Here is a 19,171-nt window from a genome sequence, read left to right on the forward strand (position 1 = left end):
ACCGCTTCTCAATATTATTAAATCATCGTTATTTTTAGGTCACATCTCAAAACCATTCAAGCTGGCGGTTATCAAGCCTCTTATTAAGAAACCAAAACTAGACCCTAGTGAACTAGCAAATTATAGGCCCATTTCAAATCTTCTATTTATGTCTAAAATGTTAGGAAATGTTGTGTCTGCTCAACTGAGCTCCTTCCTGCAAAAAAATGATCTGTATGAAGAATTTCAGTCAGGTTTCAGGCCCCACCATAGCACAGAAACTGCACTTGTTAAAATTACAAATGACCTGCTTCTTGCGTCAGATCAAGGCTGCATCTCATTTCTAGTCTTACTTGATCTTAGTGCTGCGTTCGACACCATAGATCATGACATACTCATAGATCGATTACAAAACTATACAGGTATTCAAGGGCAGGCTCTAAGATGGTTTAGATCCTACCTGTCCGATCGCTACCATTTTGTTTACTTAAATGGGGAGTCATCTCATTTATCATCAGTAAAATATGGAGTGCCACAAGGATATCAATCAATCAATCACCTTTATTTATATAGTGCTTTAAACAAAATACATTGCACCAAAGCACTGAACAACATTCATTTGGAAAACAGTGTGTCAATAATGCAAAATGATAGTTAAAGGCAGTTCATCATTGAATTTAGTTATGTCATCTCTGTTCAGTTGAAATAGTGTCTGTTTTAATTTGCAATCAAGTCAATGATATCGCTGTAGATGAAGTGACCCCAACTAAGCAAGCCAGAGGCGACAGCGGCAAGGAACCGAAACTCCATCGGTGACAGAATGGAGAAAAAAACCTTGGGAGAAACCAGGCTCAGTTGGGGGTCAGTTCTCCTCTGACCAGACGAAACCAGTAGTTCAATTCCAGGCTGCAGCAAAGTCAGATTGTGCAGAAGAATCATCTGTTTCCTGTGGTCTTGTCCTGGTGCTCCCCTGAGACAAGGTCTTTACAGGGGATCTGTATCTGGGACTCTAGTTGTCCTGGTCTCCGCTGTCTTTCAGGGCAGTAGAGGTCCTTTCTAGGTGCTGATCCACCATCTGGTCTGGATACGTACTGGATCCGGGTGACTGCAGTGACCCTCTGATCTGGACACAGACTGGATCTGGTGGCCACGGTGACCTCGGAACAAGAGAGAAACAGACAAATATTAGCGTAGATGCCATTCTTCTAATGATGTAGAAAGTACGGTGTTATGTGAAGTGTTCCGGTTCCAGTTTACCTAATTAATGCAGCCTAAAAATCCTTTAACGGATTTGGATATTAAAAGCATATTAGTATGTTATGTGTATGCCAGGTTAAAGAGATGGGTCTTTAATCTAGATTTAAACTGCAAGAGTGTGTCTGCCTCCCGAACAATGTTAGGTAGGTTATTCCAGAGTTTTGGCGCCAAATAGGAAAAGGATCTGCCGCCCGCAGTTGATTTTGATATTCTAGGTATTATCAAATTGCCTGAGTTTTGAGAACGTAGCGGACGTAGAGGAGTATAATGTAAAAGGAGCTCATTCAAATACTGAGGTGCTAAACCATTCAGGGCTTTATAAGTAATAAGCAATATTTTAAAATCTATACGATGTTTGATAGGGAGCCAGTGCAGTATGGACAGGACCGGGCTAATATGGTCATACTTCCTGGTTCTAGTAAGAACTCTTACTGCTGCATTTTGGACTAGCTGTAGTTTGTTTACCAAGCGTGCAGAACAACCACCCAATAAAGCATTACAATAGTCTAACCTTGAAGTCATAAATGCATGGATTAACATTTCTGCATTTGACATTGAGAGCATAGGCCGTAATTTAGATATATTTTTGAGATGGAAAAATGCAGTTTTACAAATGCTAGAAACGTGGCTTTCTAAGGAAAGATTGCGATCAAGTAGCACACCTAGGTTCCTAACTGATGTAGAAGAATTGACAGAGCAACCATCAAGTCTTAGACAGTGTTCTAGGTTATTACAAGTAGAGTTTTTAGGCCCTATGATTAACACCTCTGTTTTTTCTGAATTTAGCAGTAAGAAATTACTCGTCATCCAATTTTTTATATCGACTATGCATTCCATTCGTTTTTCAAATTGGTGTGTTTCACCGGGCTGCGAGGAAATATAGAGCTGCGTATCATCAGCATAACAGTGAAAGCTAACACCATGTTTCCTGATGATATCTCCCAAGGGTAACATATAAAGCGTGAAGAGTAGCGGCCCTAGAACTGAGCCTTGAGGTACTCCATACTGCACTTGTGATCGATATGATACATCTTCATTCACTGCTACGAACTGATGGCGGTCATATAAGTACGATTTAAACCATGCTAATGCACTTCCACTGATGCCAACAAAGTGTTCAAGTCTATGCAAAAGAATGTTGTGGTCAATTGTGTCAAACGCAGCACTAAGATCCAATAAAACTAATAGAGAGATACACCCACGATCAGATGATAAGAGCAGATCATTTGTAACTCTAAGGAGAGCAGATATGTCCTAGGTCCTCTGCTATTTTCAATATACATGTTACCCCTTGGTAATATTATTAGAAAATACGGGATTAGTTTCCACTGTTATGCTGTTGATACTCAGCTATATATCTCAATGAGACCAGATGAAACTTCTAAATGATCTGATCTAACAGAGTGTGTTAAAAAATGTAAAATATTGTAAGACCAATAATTTTCTCCTATTAAATTCGGATAAGACAGAGTTATTACTTATTTGACCAAAAAACAGTACACAGAATCTCATAGATTACAGTTTGCAACTAGACGGATGTGCTGTTACTTCCTCTACAGTCAGAAATCTGGGTGTTATATTAGACAGCAGCTGTCTTTTGAAAATCATATTTCCAATGTTACAAAAACTGCATTCTTCCATCTTAGAAACATTGCCAAGCTACGAAACATGTTAACTGTTTCTGATGCAGAAAAGCTAGTTCATGCATTCGTGACCTCTAGACTGGACTATTGTAATGCACTTCTAGGTGGTTGTCCTGCTTCGTCAATAAACAAGCTTCAGGTAGTCCAAAATGCAGAAGCTGGAGTCCTTACAAGGTCAAGAAAATATGATCATATTACCCCAATTTTACAGTCTCTGCACTGGCTACCTATTAAGTTCCGTATCAGTTACAAATTATCATTACTTACCTATAAGACCCTAAATGGTTTAGCTCCTGCGTATCTAACTAGCCTTCTACCACGTTACAACCCATCACGCTCCCTAAGGTCACAAAACGCTGGACTTTTGGTCGTTCCTAGGATAGCAAAGTCCACTAAAGGAGGTAGAGCTTTTCACATTTGGCTCCCAAACTCTGGAATAGCCTTCCTGATAATGTTCAGACACACTCTCTCTGTTTAAATCTAGATTAAACACACATCTCTTTCGCCAAGCATTCAGAAAATGAATCTCTTGAATTGTGATTGTAGTTGCATCTGATCAAATGTGCATTCTTATTCTTTAGCTTGGTTTAAACTAATACATTTTTCTTTGTTGGATCAGCAGCTATGCCAATGATGTCTCAATTTGTTTCTATGTTTTGCCACGAGTAACTAGGATTTACACAAGCTCCAGTCTGGATCCAGAACACCTGAGAAGAGATGATGCTGACCCTCAGAGGACCTCAGATGATGCTAACCCTGAATCAACAAACAGAACGAACAAATATTGCTACAAGTGTGATTGCCTCATATAATAATTGCTGTTAATAATGTTAATCATCTGGCTGAAAATCATATGCACATAAACTGACAGTCACAACTGATAAGCTACTACTAAATAACGTAGAAACTAAATTTTCTGTAAAGTTGCTTTGCAATGATTTGTATCATAAAAATCGCTATGGAAATAAACTTAAATTGAATTGAATTCAGTTCACACTTAGTGAACTTCACTGTTGGATGTCAGTTAATGCTGTATTCACATGAAATTCACATCAGTAGATCCTATGTAGAACATAGTGCACAGCAGAGTTTGTCTTGAGAGCACAGGGACCATGGGGTCACTTGCCCATATCAAAGTCAAACAAACACATCAGGAGACAGCAAACATTGGGCCATGACAAGACATCAGCAGTAGCATGTTTACTTTGTCAATACCTGGTGTTGAGTGGAAAGTAAGAACAATCTAGGAGTTCAAACCAGAAAAACATAGCATTTGGTCTTTTTTTCAGACTTGTTATGACGTATACATCAGTTTTCAGACTCTCTAAGGCTCAATGGTGATCACTTGTAATGGTTTTGTTCCTAAAATATAAAGGCAGCTATATATGTTCAGTGTTAAAGACATTTATTCTGTCAGAGAAATGTTTACGGATCATAAATATTTAAAAGATGAAATTTCCTTATGCGCACGAAAGCTGCATTTTATTTTCATCACAAATAGAGAAATAGAAATGGTCCAAGGACATGGAAAAATTATTTATGAAACAATCAATGTCAATAAAGAATCTTAGTATGTAGTATATACAATGACTAGTATATACATTTTGTAAAACAAATGTTCCATGGACCCTCTAACAACCTCTCGTGGCCCCGTCGTGCAAAACCATTTGTATAAAATCTCTTAAATAGATGACGGCAACCTATGGTGTTTATAGTCAATAAATGTCTCCTTACAAATAAAAAAACATCAGGACTGTCATCAGTAATGACAACTTAAAATGTTGTCCTTGACCCTGTGCTGAGGGGGACCCAAAACATGTCCGAACTGCTGGGGCCCATTTTCATAACTCGTCTATAACGTCTCAGACCCCTTGAATTCAAGCAAATATTTTATTTTTTACGTTTACTTGTGCTTTCGGTTAGCCTGTAGATTGTATTTGGCAGAAAAATGTATAAATATTTGAGGAATAAAAGAGCATTACAAGTCGTGATCCGTGGTTCAGGAGGCTTGATCCCTGCTGCAGACGAACCATGATCGCTGTTCCTGGTCAAAGGGCTGGCCTACAGCGAGAGGCAGAGATAGAGCTGGTTAACGTTTAACCACGCCGGCTTGTAAAGCAGCCCCAGGACACTGAACCTTTGGAGTTTGATATGATGTGATTACAGAATCACCCCAGTGACACGTTGCCAAATTCAGCAGAATGAGGGTCTGAGTCGTCTGGGTGGTGATCTCTGAAATTGCTCAGGTAAGTTGCTTCTTTAATACCAAATCATATGACAGAAGGAGCCTTGTCAGGTAGTGGCAAGGTAAAGGTAGTGGAAACACTGTGCTATTTCATACAGCTCTGTTGCTTGTATTTGACGTTTTTAATTGTGCAACACAATTAATCCACTTGCATTTAAGCTATTTTATTGTACGATTGAGGGTGCTGTCTAGATAAGATATACACAAGGGGTCATCAATGAATTATAAACATTAATTTGACTAATAATTATTTCAGCTTATGTATACCAAAGGTGTTTCGATTTTAAGATTCAACAGCACAAACTCTCTTGTGATTCTTCATCAGTGTTTATAATGCAGAAATGAGCTACTCGTGTTTAACCTTTCTTCAAATGTAATATTTCAAAATACATACATGCACATGAGTTTTAATATAGTTGTGAGAAGGTCAGCTATAACACAAAGCCAGAGCTTATCACTACAGCTACTGAAACATATGGTACCTCTCCAATACACAGTATTTATTGAACACGCCACACTGAACCTCACAGATGGTTTTTAACCAGCAGCAGCAGTGTGTACATGTGTGATGGGGGGGGGGGGGGTTACAGTGCATATGACATAATTTATGATTCATGGTCTTAAAAGTTTAAATACAGAGGCAGGCAGCAAATGTACCATGCAACTGGAGTGCAATTACAAATATTATATTCGCTGTATTTGTGTTGCAGTTTCAGTACTGCACAATGGCCTTCAGAACATGTGTATTTAGCTTCAGTCAACATAGGCTGAAAAGCAGCCAGAGATCCATGTCCGATAAGCACACGTCTAGTTATCTTGTTTATGCAAACGGTAACCAGGCTGTCCAGAAGAGAGCAGTGGATGGACTGCAGACTAATGGAGTCCTTTCACTACTGTCTTAAAATGCTCTCTTTAATGGATTCCTAATGTTCAGCCATCTCTTTTAAATCCCTTACGTTTGAGCTTCAAGAAAATTGTCATTTATGACCCTTAGTAAAGATTTCTTGGTCTCATGTACTGTATGGATTGAATGAAAGGACACATTTGCCAACTGCAAAAGCGTGCGGTAATATCATCTCAGTGAGTCTTCTATGACGAGTCATTTCAGTCAAGCTAAACACTTTGTGCTTTGCACAAGACACTGAATTTGCAGAGACAATGACCGTAGCACTGTCATTGCAAGTGGGAAGTGTTGCATTGAAAAATGAATGTAAAGGAAACCAGATAAAATTCAAAACAGCACACAGATATTTCCAGGGGCATCATGCACCTATTTTTAAGGGGATGCCAACTGCAGTCCTCCCTCATTCAGTGCACTAAGCAATATAAGATTTGAAAAATAGTATATTTTAACAACAATTATTTTTATGTGTAAAATGTATCTTGGATTCAAATCCTAACCTTATACTGTACATGCAAAAAAATATATAAAATATATGTATCATTATAATGTTACGTATTTTGCGTTAGGCTTACCGAGACTTGTCACAGCACTTACATATTATTGCACTTTTGTTGTTTTTGATTGCTTCTATTGTCCTCATTTGTAAGTCGCTCTGTATAAAACCGTCTGCTAAATAAAAAAAAATAAAAAAAACATTGACATATTGTTTATATCTGTTTCTTGTATATTTAGTTTTCATTTTTATTATAGTTAAAGTTTGGTAATTTTTGGTTTATGTCTTTTTTTCCACTATTTTGAGATGCTCATCAATGCTTTCATGATTGCATGTAGATGTTTTGAAAAATGACTTGCAGTCGTGTCACCTTTGACCCCATTCTGTACTCACACTCCTTTGTTGCCTTCAGCATCTCTCTTTGATCAAATAAAGCTGAGAAAGACAAATAGACACGCCACTGATGATTTTAAAGATCCGTGCCCATGTGATTCAATCATGATTGATATGATATCACTCTCATCTGAAAAGAACAAAAAAACACAAGGGAGATCTTGTTAACATTAGATCAAGGTAAATGGACACTTTTCCAAATGGTCTGCTTGCACAATTTTTTCTCATCAGAAACAGACAGAGTAGTCTCTGAAGAGAACTCAGCATTGTTCTCAGATTTGCTCAGTCAGCAAAGTCTGCAGTCAAAAGTCATAGATTTTAATGTGAACTTACCAACTAATGAAAAAAATATTTATCAGAGCTGCTGTTCGTATTAATCTCATAGTTTTATCTAATATTTTTTTTTGTATTCTAAAAGAGAATTATATGTGTGTGTGTGTGTGTGTGTGTTTGTGTCTGTATATATATATATATATATATATATATATATATATATATATATATATATATATATATATATATATATATATATATATATACATGCACAGTTCTCTTTTGGAATACATACATATACATACATACATACATACACAGTGTAGCTATATATATATATATATATATATATATATATATATATACAAAATAATAAAAATACTAGACAATAGAGCTACAAAATTAATACAAATAGCAGACATATAACACACACACACACACACACACGCACCTAGACACACACACACACACACACATATAACACACATATACTTTTTTTTCATTGTCTATGGTTTTTTGTGTATGCAGTGAAAGTCAGTGGGGTCCAGAGTTGATTTGGATCATGCTTTCACAGCATGGACAAAAACAATTATACACATATTTTGTGTTCCACAGAAGAGGAAAAAATAGTTTTTACATTTTGAGTTTTTACATATACTAAAACCTGAGTATTAGTATATGACAATAGAATCGATGTGTGTGTGTGTGTGTGTGTGTGTGTGTGTGTGTGTGTGTGTGTGTGTGTGTGTGTGTGTGTGTGTAAACTGTTGTCTTTAGTCTCCTGAGATATTATAGTCACCTTATAGCAACCTTCTGATGAAATAATAAAATTATGATTTAATATTTTTTAAATTATGATTGAGGGACACAGGTTGAAACAAAGTGTGAAATAAGGGCAGGACACAGATGTCCTCCTATAGAAAAATATGTGACCCAATGAATGTCTGCTTTTTTGATTTGCTCTCTTCAGTTAATAATTATACTGGCCTGGAGGTGAGGAAAAGTGTGTTTTTTATCTTTCTTTTTTTTATCCCCACTTTTTTGCCAATGCTGTCCAGCTGATAAAAAGCTAATATCTACCCAAAGTTTTCTTCAAGCAGTTCAAACTGACTTTGATCAGAGACACTCATTAAATTAATTTGATAGATGCTTAGATTAAGACCAAATTATCATATTTCTCCTCCACTAGGATGGATCAGATCTTTGTTATAAAGTTTTCTCTCACGTATAAATGAATAGAATGGCTATTTTCTTATGGATTGGTGTTGTTTAAAAGAGCATGGTTAGGGCATATGAATCTCTTACCTTTGTACCTGTCCGCGAGAGACATGAACTGGCTTCTTATCATGTTCAGGAGAATGCTGCCCTGCCATGTCATTTATGTGTGTTTGAACTTTGATTTAATTTCAGTGAGCACACCTAATTTTGCTGATTTATTGCTGATAATCACTCACAATGGAAACCAATCAAAAAAGCGCGGATGGATTGGCGGGTACGCAGAAAGAGACTGCGCTGCGTGCTCTGATCCAGCGCACAGGATATCACATACACCAGGTAGGAGTAACAGGACAGGTGCCACTGTGGGATTATGGGATAGAAACTCCTGTTTAATTGGACTCTTACGTGTGACTGAAATTCTGTGCCGTTGGTCTATAAGATCCATTTCTTTCATGTTTTCACGACTGGAGATATCCATGTGGTGGTCTTATGCAGATTTTAGCATGTAGTAGTGGCACCATCATGTGGTGAAAATGGAAAACCTCCTTCCTTTCCATCTGAGAACGAAAACAGCCGCATATGTGGATCAGTACAATGATTTGTTCATCCTTGAGGTCTACAGCAGTAGCATACTCATTCATGGTTGTACTTCGCCCACATCTCAGTGTGCACATGAACTTGAAGTATATTACAGAGTCATCACAGTTGGTTTCTCCTCAGGAAAATGGCCAGAGGAGATATGGCGGTCCACCACCGGGCTGGGAAGGTCCACCTCCAGAGAGAGGCAGTGAGATTTTTGTGGGAAAGCTTCCTCGAGACCTCTTTGAGGATGAATTGGTGCCGCTCTGTGAAAAAGTAAAGGGGAAAACTGGTCAACTTCTATTATTTTAGATAAATGCATTTAAAATGTCAAATTCATAAAATAATTAAATATGTTGTTGAATAAGGTAATTGTGACTAAATCTTGCAATTGCACATTTATGTGCTTTGATTTTCCATAATTTTGATTTATTTAACACTATTTTTTACTGAGATATAAACAGGCTTCTGTAGATATTTTAGTGTGTTGAACCTGTCTCCGCAGTTCGGCAAAATTTACGAAGTACGGATGATGATGGACTTCAGTGGAAACAATCGGGGCTACGCATTCGTTACCTTCTACACAAAACAAGAAGCTAAGAATGCCATGAAACAACTGAACAATTATGAAATCCGGTCAGTCATTGTTCAAACTGGATATCTTGTAGACAATGCAAAACCAAAAAACAACAACTGATGAAAAATTCTCCATCTTCAAACAGGAATGGAAGACTTCTTGGTGTGTGCGCAAGTGTAGACAACTGTCGTCTGTTTGTGGGCGGCATTCCAAAGACCAAAAAGAGAGAAGAGATCCTGGCGGAGATGAAGAAGGTGACGGATGGTGTCATGGATGTCATCGTTTATCCAAGTGCTGCTGACAAGGCCAAGAATCGAGGTTTTGCATTTGTGGAGTATGAGAGCCATAGAGCTGCCGCCATGGCCAGGAGAAAACTGCTGCCAGGTAACACCCAATATACATCACATAATTTGAGCTATATCACATTAGATATTACACAAATAATCTTGTCCAAAAACCACTCACACTTCTGCTTCAAAATTTTCAAACATTTTTCAAAGTAATGGTCAGTTTCCAGAGAAGGGCAGGATTTTATGGATTTCCCACAGGCTGAACTCCTGTTGACTCCAAAGATACTGTGTTCACTGCCCAAAGAAGATGAGTGAGAGATAAAAGACTAGCCACTGACATCTCTTTCCAGGGAGAATTCAGCTGTGGGGTCATCCTATTGCAGTAGACTGGGCTGAACCTGAAGTAGAGGTGGACGAGGACACCATGGCCACAGTGAAGATCCTCTATGTTCGCAATCTGATGTTGCCCACCACAGAGGAAACGCTAGAGAAAGAATTTAACAGCATCAAACATGGTAAGCTAGCTAACAAGAAGTCTCTTTAACATTCTGCTTTCTGGATATGGCTCAGGGCAATCCTTCAGTGCAACTCTTTTAACGTTTTCGATATCAAATATGAGCACTTGGAAAAAGCAAGCACCAAATAAATAACCAGTTGCTAACTGGACTCTGAAGAAAAGATTTCGAGGATTTAATTTCAATATTTACAGTGTTTGCTAATCTACAGGTGCCGTTGAAAGGGTGAAGAAGATCAGAGATTACGCTTTTGTGCATTTCTCTCAAAGAGAGGATGCCATCAATGCCATGAACGCACTGAATGGAAAGGCAAGACAACCTACCAGAAACTCACTTGAATCCTTCTGAAATATTTCCATAGAAAAAACTCTGTCTTCCCTCCAGGTCATTGATGGTTCTCCCATTGAGGTCACCCTAGCCAAGCCTGTGGATAAGGACAGCTATGTTCGGTACACCCGAGGCACAGGGGGTCGTGGCGGTACTGTGCTCCAAGGAGACTATGCTTACACTGTAGGCCAGATGTACGACCCCTCAGCAGCCTACCTAGGAGCACCAATATTCTATGCCCCCCATGCTTACGCAGCCATCCCTAATCAGTTCCGCTTTCCCAGTACCAAAGGGCACATTAGTTCCAGGGGGCTTGTGCGCTCCCCTTCTGTGAGAGGTGGGTGATCTGATTCACTTGTAGAAATCTGTTCCAGACACGATTAAAAGAAATATCATTCTCTAACTGTTAATCAAGCTTTTGAAGAATCTGCAAAAAAAATCTGTATATATAAAATCACTCTGACCAAAAAATACACTTTATACAAGTAACAAAATCAATATGAAATGCTTTTCAAATTATATTTGACATTCATAACGTGACATGGTGCATGATGGTGTACAGTAAGATCAGGAAGTAACTTGAGTAAATGTTATTGTCATGTTGACTTTAAAAAGCCAGGACAAATTACAGTTATGTAAAGATCTTTCATTATCTATCTATTCACTGTAGCAGTCCAACTGCAAAATATTTGAATCTTCATTTGCATGTGACCATAAACATAATGCATTTTACTATATTGTTCTGTCCTATTTAGCATTTGAATTTGTTATCCATGCCTGCATATTACAGTCCAATGACAATAATATATTGTTGTAAATGAATGGGGTCCAAAAATCAAATCCATCACATTTATAAAATAAATGATCTAACACGAATCAGAGATGCAGCATCTGTAATGTCCTGGCTTGGTATATATCTGTATGATGATCAGTTTCTCTAAATCTTGATTGAAACCCGGGTGATTTCTGGTGATTTGATTCGATTTAATGCTTTCTTGCATTCCTAGAAATTTACATGAATGTACCTGTAGGGGCAGCGGGCGTACGTGGTTTGGGTGGGCGAGGGTACCTCGCTTATGCAGGCATGGGTCGTGGCTGTGCCACATACCAACTCAAGACAGACAAACACCCAGATGACAAACTCTATGACCTTCTTCCTGGTATGGAGCTCACACCCATGAACCCAGTCACCCTGAAGCCCCAAGGCATCAAACACGCCCCACAGGTACACTCGTACCCTTACTGAAAAGATCACTTGTGGATTTTAAAAGGTGGAATTTTTCAAAGGTTTGCCTGTGTTTGCAGATCTTGGAGGATATTTGCCAAAAGAATAACTGGGGGCAACCCGTTTACCAGCTTCACTCTGCTATGGCACCAGATCAGAGGCAACTGTTCCTTTACAAAGTCACCATCCCAGCTCTGGCTACACAATATCCAAATATGTATGCCTCTACATCATCACAAAGCAAAAACACTCACATTAACCTAGTGAGCTGCCTAGATCAGATGCGTTCCTGGAACCACGTTCCTGGAAGAACCCTAAAAACACATTTTGAAGAACCCTAAAACACATTTTGCACAATGATAATGTGCAGTGATCCAGATACCCCAGTTATGTGGTTGGGAACCACTTACCTAGATTAGGGTGACCGCATGTCTACTGAGATGCCTTCATTTAATCGATTTCTTAAGGTAGCACAGATGTATCCTTCACCGCTTTTGATATCCCACAAACCTGTGGGTTGTGTTCCATTGTAAAACAGTTTAGCTGTAAAATAAAGATGACTGAAAGTTGTGGTTAATGGTCAATTAGTGTGTAAATGTTGAGAACCACTGTTTTACATTTACATTGCTTTGACCGTTCTCTGTAGCTCTACATTAACAGTAGCTACATTTAAAAGCTTCCATCTACTTTTATTTAAAACTTCTGGAATTGATCACTAATGTTCTGTTTTAGTACTATACACTAAAATGTAATGTTTACTGAAGTTCAGGGGTGTCAAATTCAGTTCTCTGAGGTTTGACAGAGTTTAGCTTCAAAACAGACATGATCCAGCTAATCAAGTCCTTAATGCTTATTTAAAAACTACAGTGTGTTGGAGGAGGGTAAAAATTGTATGACTGTGGCCCTCAAGGAGCTGAGTTTGATGTGTTGCAATAGTTAATAGTATATATATATATATATATAGTCTAATACGTAGTTGTGATTCACAGTTAGACTGTTAGATATATGAGGCTATTAGAACAAGTTTCCACCACACCGCTCACGTCCAGTGTAGAAACTGTGTAAGGCAGAATAACATTCTGAAATACATAGACAGTTGGCGTGCATGGAGTCCATTGCACAAGAATAACCGAGTCACAGCTCAAATCAGTTATTTTAAGAAGTTATTTTTCAGTTAGCATGGTGTCTGTGAATACAGCTCACAATGTTTTGGGAGGCAGCCGCTCTTCAGTAAGACACAATATATATATATATTATATTACATTTACATTAAGTCATTTAGCAGACGCTTTTATCCAAAGTGACTTACAAATAAGTACAATAGAAGCAAACAAAATCAACAAGAGCAGAACATAGCAAGGTTTTTTATATATTATTATTTATTTATTTTGTTGTTGTTACCACTGATGTTCTCTGTGTGCCCAATCAGACATCCGTTCACCCCCGCCAAGCTCTGCGCATCAGTGGATGAGGCGAAGCTGCATGCAGCCGAACACACGCTGCAGATCCTCGGTGTTCAGACAGAGGGCGCTGACGCTTCCGCTGCTGCGACCGTCGCTGCTGCATTCCCAGGTATGTGAGGTCTGTAAGACTGCTGCTTAATTGACTTTGCTTTCAATTCATTATGTCATCACAGAGTATATTTACTCGAGCTATATATTTTATTCTTTAAATTTATGCATGACTGTGACAAAGAATTGTTAGCAGCATTAGAAATATTAAATAATAATAATAATAATATTAATGGGCTCAGTCAGTCATCTTATGGTGCCCAGGGGGTGACATGATCAGTTCACTAAGATTTGTCGCGGGAACGTGGTATTAACTCGTGAGAACATTAAATTATTGTCAGGACGGTGCAGGGATAAACTCAAGCACAGACAGAATGCACTAGACAAACAACGACAAGGGAATAAACAAAACCTTTACAAGACTTTGACTGGACTAAAAACAAACAGTATAACAAAAAGACTCTTAACTTAGGTAATCACACAACACTCGACAGAAATACAATCCACAGGTCTCTCAATGTTTGACAATGCGTAACAAAGAACCACACCAGACAGCGAACACAAGGGGATTGAAATAAGGAGACTAATGATAACATAACACATAAAGCAATAATGACAAAATGAGGATAACAAGGGGGCGGGGCAAGGGAACAAGTAAACACAAGCACAAGGCCCATGACCATGCTTGCACACAAAACACGGGCCTGTCATGATCCTGCCTCAAGACTAGAGAAAATCAAGGACACGAGGGCAGAATCATGACAATTATGTCATGGCCATGAGATCATTTTGTAGCGGTAACAATATCCATGACTTCTTATGTGTAGGGAACAACATATTTTTGTTGTAAATACTAGTATAATTATACAAAACATTAACTAAGTAAAGCGATACACAAATTTAAAGGGGAAATAAGCAAATATATCAATAAATCGAAGAATATAGCTCTAATAAGTTAATGTAATAACAATAATAATTAATGTAAAATAAAATAAAAATTGTCCATGCTATGGTCATGCAGGTTTTTTAACGCATTAAATTCATGACCTCAAGAAAAATATGCCGTTCCCTCAACAGCTTGAGGCCACGACATAAGGATTTTGTTACCTCAAAAAAATTATCACGTTTCCTCAAGTTATGTTGTGGCTACGAAAAAAGTGTATCAAACATGTCACCTCCCAGGCACCGTATCATCTTAATTCAATGGGAAAACAAGTTGTCATTCCCCAGTAACAGACGTTTGTCATTATTTTAATCCTATTTTAATTTTGTTCAGCTTCTCACAAAAAAAAAATTTCCTTGTTCTGTTTGAAGCTTGAATGCATTTTGTTTTATGTATATACATATATACAGGAAGATATTCTTTTTTTGCCACATCTAGGGCCATGACTTTATAAATGTAAGATATTCTGCTCTTTTGTTAGCCCTTAATTTGTATAAAGCCAAATTAAGACATTTTTAAGACATGCAGAAACCCTGATGTTTACAGAAATATAGATACTCTATTTCTGTAACCATAAACTATTTACATGGATTAGAATTGCCCATCCATTTTTATTTATTTAGTAATATTTTTTTTAGATAAAGTGGTCTTGTCATCTGATACCCACATACTGTATGTGCCTTCCAAGGTTAAGCAAACTAAGTATATAGTTTAAATATAGTTTGCTTTACTATAAATATAGTTTACTATATAATTATATATATATATATATATATATATATATATATATATATATATATATATATATATATATATATATATTAAATTTATAAATTTATGCATTTAGCAAATGCTTTTATCCAAAACGACTTACAGTGCATTCAGGCTATCAATTTTTACATATCATATGTTCCCGGGGAATCGAACCCCCAACCTTGCGGTTGATAGCGCAGTGCTCTACCAATTATATATATATAAAACACATTTCAACAGTCTTTTCCTTTTGTTGTCACAGGTTATACGATTGCCAGCACCACTGCTACCCAGCTGAAGCAGGCTGTTTCTCTGGGCCAGGACCTGACTGCCTATGCAACATACGAGGGTTACCCTGCCTTTGCTGTGGCAACCCGTGGAGATGCATATGGAGTGTTTTAAACCTTTAACTAACAGTCTCTGTAATCTTAATGTTAATCTGTCCCATTCTGTTGTGTTTCTAGGTTCAGTAGTGATTGTTTGTTTAGAGTTATGATAACTTTATTTCTTCCCAAGTGTTTTTGAGGATCTTTGCAATATTGAGGAACATGAGTCATCTTTTGACTAAACTCAGGAAGAGGGCCGTCTGAAGGCTGCCAACATCTCAATCCCAAACATTTCCAAACATTTGTCAAAGCTTCAATTCCCTTGATTTAAACATAACTTGTGTCATAAATTGTGCTCATTCAGAATGGTGACCCCATCAGATTTGAATTGTGACTAAGGGTGCTTTCACACTTGGTTGACTTGCCTGGTCCGAACCCGAGTTCGGTTGCTCATTAAAAGCGGTTCACTTCCACGATTTGGTACGATTGCGGTCACATAAGCAGCGAACCTTGAAGCAGCGTCACATGAGGCATACCCAGGACCACCGTTCACATCATCCAAACAAACCGAACTCTGACATCAATCGAACCCGGGTGCACACCAAAAGTGCTAGTGTGAAAGCACCCTAAATAAACAACATTTATGCTGGACCCTTGTTCAGTGCTGCCTGCTGCCTTTGAACGACTGCCTTTAACAATGAATTATTACAACTGAATGTAACTTCGACACACATAGCACTATGTGCTACATTATACAGACTTTTATACAGACATTTGCTGCATCCGAAATGGCATACTTCCCTATGATATAGTTTATGAAAAACAGTATGTGAGCCAAATAGTATGTCCAAATTCATAGTATTTGAAAAACAGGAGAAGTACCCGGATGACCTACTACTTCTGATTCTGAAGTGCAAATATGATGGACACATTACTATCCCATGAGGCCACGGGAGAGAATTTATGAGTGGAAATGAAGCGACACAACAGACACTGGTAGGTCATGTGACAGCAGCAGCATTGCAGATGAAGTACGTCCAGATTTCATATGAAATGCACTTTTTTTAACAGTCGTAAAGTAAATTAAAATGTAGTAGCTACTCAGACAGTATGCGATTTCGGACCCACCTTTATATATACCTTTATAAGCTTTGGTACTGTATTTAAAGTGGTTTGTTTTTGTGTTGTTTTTCTTCCAGTATTTACATTAACACCTAAGTACAGAGAGATTTAACAGATGAAACCCATTCATACTCCTTTGTATGTATCTGCATGTTTTATGATCATTTTAGATATGGTTGACACTGTGTATCTGGTTCTTTGAGAAGTAGTTTTGCTATATTTTATAAGATATTTACAGGCTTGCTACTAATATTTTCCCACTTCTAAGTGGGGGATGTAAGAGCAATTGTTTAAATACACATGGACACATTTTTGTTAAATATTAAGATGCCTTAAAGGTGACAGTATTAAAGTTTGTGTGTCCCTTAGAACTTATTTTTATACCTGAATTCCAACTCTGTTTGTATGAACTTTGTTAATGGATCATGGCATGTTGAAATAATTTATTATCTAAGTGATTGGCATCAGAAATAGAGGGGGAGTTATCAGGACGGCATCATCAGGACAACATTTTTTTAAATAAAAATAAGCTGAGGTCTTAATAGTGCTGCAAAGTAAGAGAGTTATGAAAATATAATTCTAGGCAAAATCAACTAACCATCAATAAATCAAATTCACTTCTTGACATGTCTCTTGACTTTTTTTGCATTTGTGACTCAATTTAAATTATAACGAAACCCTAAAACATTTTTGATATGCTACAAGTGTAAGTACAGGTTGTACATTCAGTGTTCTTGAGCTAGCGTTAGCATCGCTGATCTTTGTGTAGGCCTGCTTTTAAGTATCGATACCATAATTACTCTGTACTACTGTGTAATTCGCTTAATGGACAACTCGGTAGCACTTTATTTTACAGTCCTGTTCCTCGTGTACATACTATGTACTTATTATAGTAATCACAATAACTATGTAATAACTAGGTACTAACCTTGAACCTACCCCTAAACCTAACCCTACTCCATGTAGTTACCTTGTATTACCAGAAATTTCTTAGATAAATACACTGTAAGTACACTATAAGTACATGTTAGTACACGTACTATAAAAAAAGTGCAACCGACAACTCTCTGAGTTTTATGTAAATTTTCGATGATATTAGCAAGACTTCTACACAATAATTATTTTTTTTTACCTGTCCAATAATACTTGAGCATCCCTAGACTTCGAATCTTTCCACCTTGTGTTCATTGTACCGATGTTATGCAAGTTTTCGTGTGTGTGTGTTACTCTTTGTTGGTCTTCCCGTCTTCTGGCTTCAGACGTTTTTTAACGGTAGGCTACTGATTCTCCCATTGGTAAAGCATGGCAGTACAGTAGGTGTGATTCATTGCCTAATTTTCGTTCTTTGCATAACTTAAAACCAACTATGCTACTAGCGCAGTGATTCTCAACCGGTGGGCCGCGGCCCACTAGTGGGCCTCGGAGCGCCATCTGGTGGGCCGCGTAGGCAGTGGTAGACTACCCACAAGTATATATATATATATATATTTTTTTTTTAAATTAACAAATCGTGTTATTTTCTAATTATCTAATTGTTCTTATGAATTTATTTAATCAAAAAAAAAAAAACTCAAGTCAAGTCAAGATGCATTATCTAAAAGCTAATTTATGTTTAAATGTTGCAACACCAATCACGTCACAACGCCAGATTGAACGTTCCTTCAATCAGATGGAGTAACGTTACGTTACTGTAATATGGATCGTTTTCTGAAAAGAAAAGCAGATGTGGGAGACAGACCTGTGCAAGCAAAGGCTTTGAAGTGTGTGGTGAGAAAGTACGACGCTGAATACATTAAATTTGGTTTTATAAGGGCAGGTACTGAGATTAATCCGAAGGCGCAGTGTGTTGAATGTGGAGAAATTTTGTCAAATGAGGCGCTAAAACCATCAAAGCTGCAGAGACATTTGAACTCAAAACACCCGGGCTGTGTTGAGAAGCCAAAAGAATATTTTTTAAGGAAAAAAGATGGGCTTCAGGCTCAACAAAAAGTCATAACATCGTTATAAACTCAATCAAAAGTCACTCACACTGAAAGCTAGCTATATGGTTGCCGCTCGTGTTGCTCGTAGTAAGAAAGCCTTTAACTATCGCTGAGGAACTTATTTTGCCAAGTGCTGTGGATATGTGTCGAGAGTTACTGGGTGATGCAGCTGCAACCAAAATTCAGTCAATACCACTTTCCGATGACACCGTGGCTAGGCGAATTGTTGATATGAGTGATGACATTGAGTGCCAACTCGTGGAACGAATAAAGGCAAGCCCTTATTTTGCCATACAGCTGGACGAGTCGACGGACATAAGCAACTCAGCGTTACTGTTAGTTTTTGTCCGATACTGCATGGAAAGTAATCTTTGTGAAGATCTGCTATTTTGCAAAGAACTTCCAACGAGAACAGCGGCAGATAATGTCATGCACTGTCTTAATGAGTACTTCACTGAAAAAGGTCTTGATTGGAAATACTGCTCAGGTATTTGCACAGACGGCGCGGCAGCTATGACCGGAAAACATCGCGGTGTTGAATCCAAGAGCCAAGAGCGAGCGCCAGAAGCAAAGTGGACGCACTGTTTCTTGCACCGGGAAAGTCTTGCAACAAAGC

At 37.9% G+C, this 19,171-nt stretch overlaps 1 protein-coding gene and 1 long non-coding RNA gene across 5 annotated transcripts; one reads left to right on the plus strand and one right to left on the minus strand.

Annotated features, from left to right (window-relative positions):
- Positions 1-522: 522 nt before the first annotated feature.
- On the minus strand, positions 523-4,973 carry LOC128025018 (uncharacterized). Its single transcript, XR_008186085.1, has 2 exons — positions 4,862-4,973; positions 523-3,635 (listed from the first exon to the last, which is right to left on the minus strand). It is a non-coding gene; the product is annotated as an uncharacterized LOC128025018 (long non-coding RNA).
- A 37-nt stretch (positions 4,974-5,010) lies between these two features.
- Positions 5,011-17,198, plus strand: LOC128024997 (APOBEC1 complementation factor). 4 transcript variants are annotated; one of them, XM_052610935.1, is made up of 12 exons: positions 5,011-5,125; positions 8,598-8,741; positions 9,126-9,260; positions 9,490-9,620; positions 9,707-9,945; positions 10,202-10,366; positions 10,578-10,675; positions 10,751-11,030; positions 11,701-11,918; positions 11,999-12,135; positions 13,348-13,490; positions 15,388-17,198. In XM_052610935.1, the coding sequence occupies exons 2-12, from the start codon at positions 8,643-8,645 to the stop codon at positions 15,525-15,527; spliced, it is 1,785 nt and encodes a 594-aa protein (XP_052466895.1). In that variant the 5' UTR covers positions 5,011-5,125; positions 8,598-8,642; the 3' UTR covers positions 15,528-17,198. The 4 variants fall into 4 exon arrangements, with proteins under 4 accessions (XP_052466895.1, XP_052466897.1, XP_052466894.1 ...); XM_052610937.1 differs by lacking the exon at positions 5,011-5,125 and adding an exon at positions 6,944-7,094 and having other exon boundaries at positions 13,348-13,499; positions 15,388-15,629; XM_052610934.1 differs by lacking the exon at positions 5,011-5,125 and adding an exon at positions 6,945-7,094.
- The last annotated feature ends 1,973 nt before the right edge of the window (positions 17,199-19,171 follow it).

The sequence above is a fragment of the Carassius gibelio genome, chromosome A12 (assembly GCF_023724105.1).
Source record: "Carassius gibelio isolate Cgi1373 ecotype wild population from Czech Republic chromosome A12, carGib1.2-hapl.c, whole genome shotgun sequence".
NCBI lineage: Eukaryota > Metazoa > Chordata > Actinopteri > Cypriniformes > Cyprinidae > Carassius > Carassius gibelio.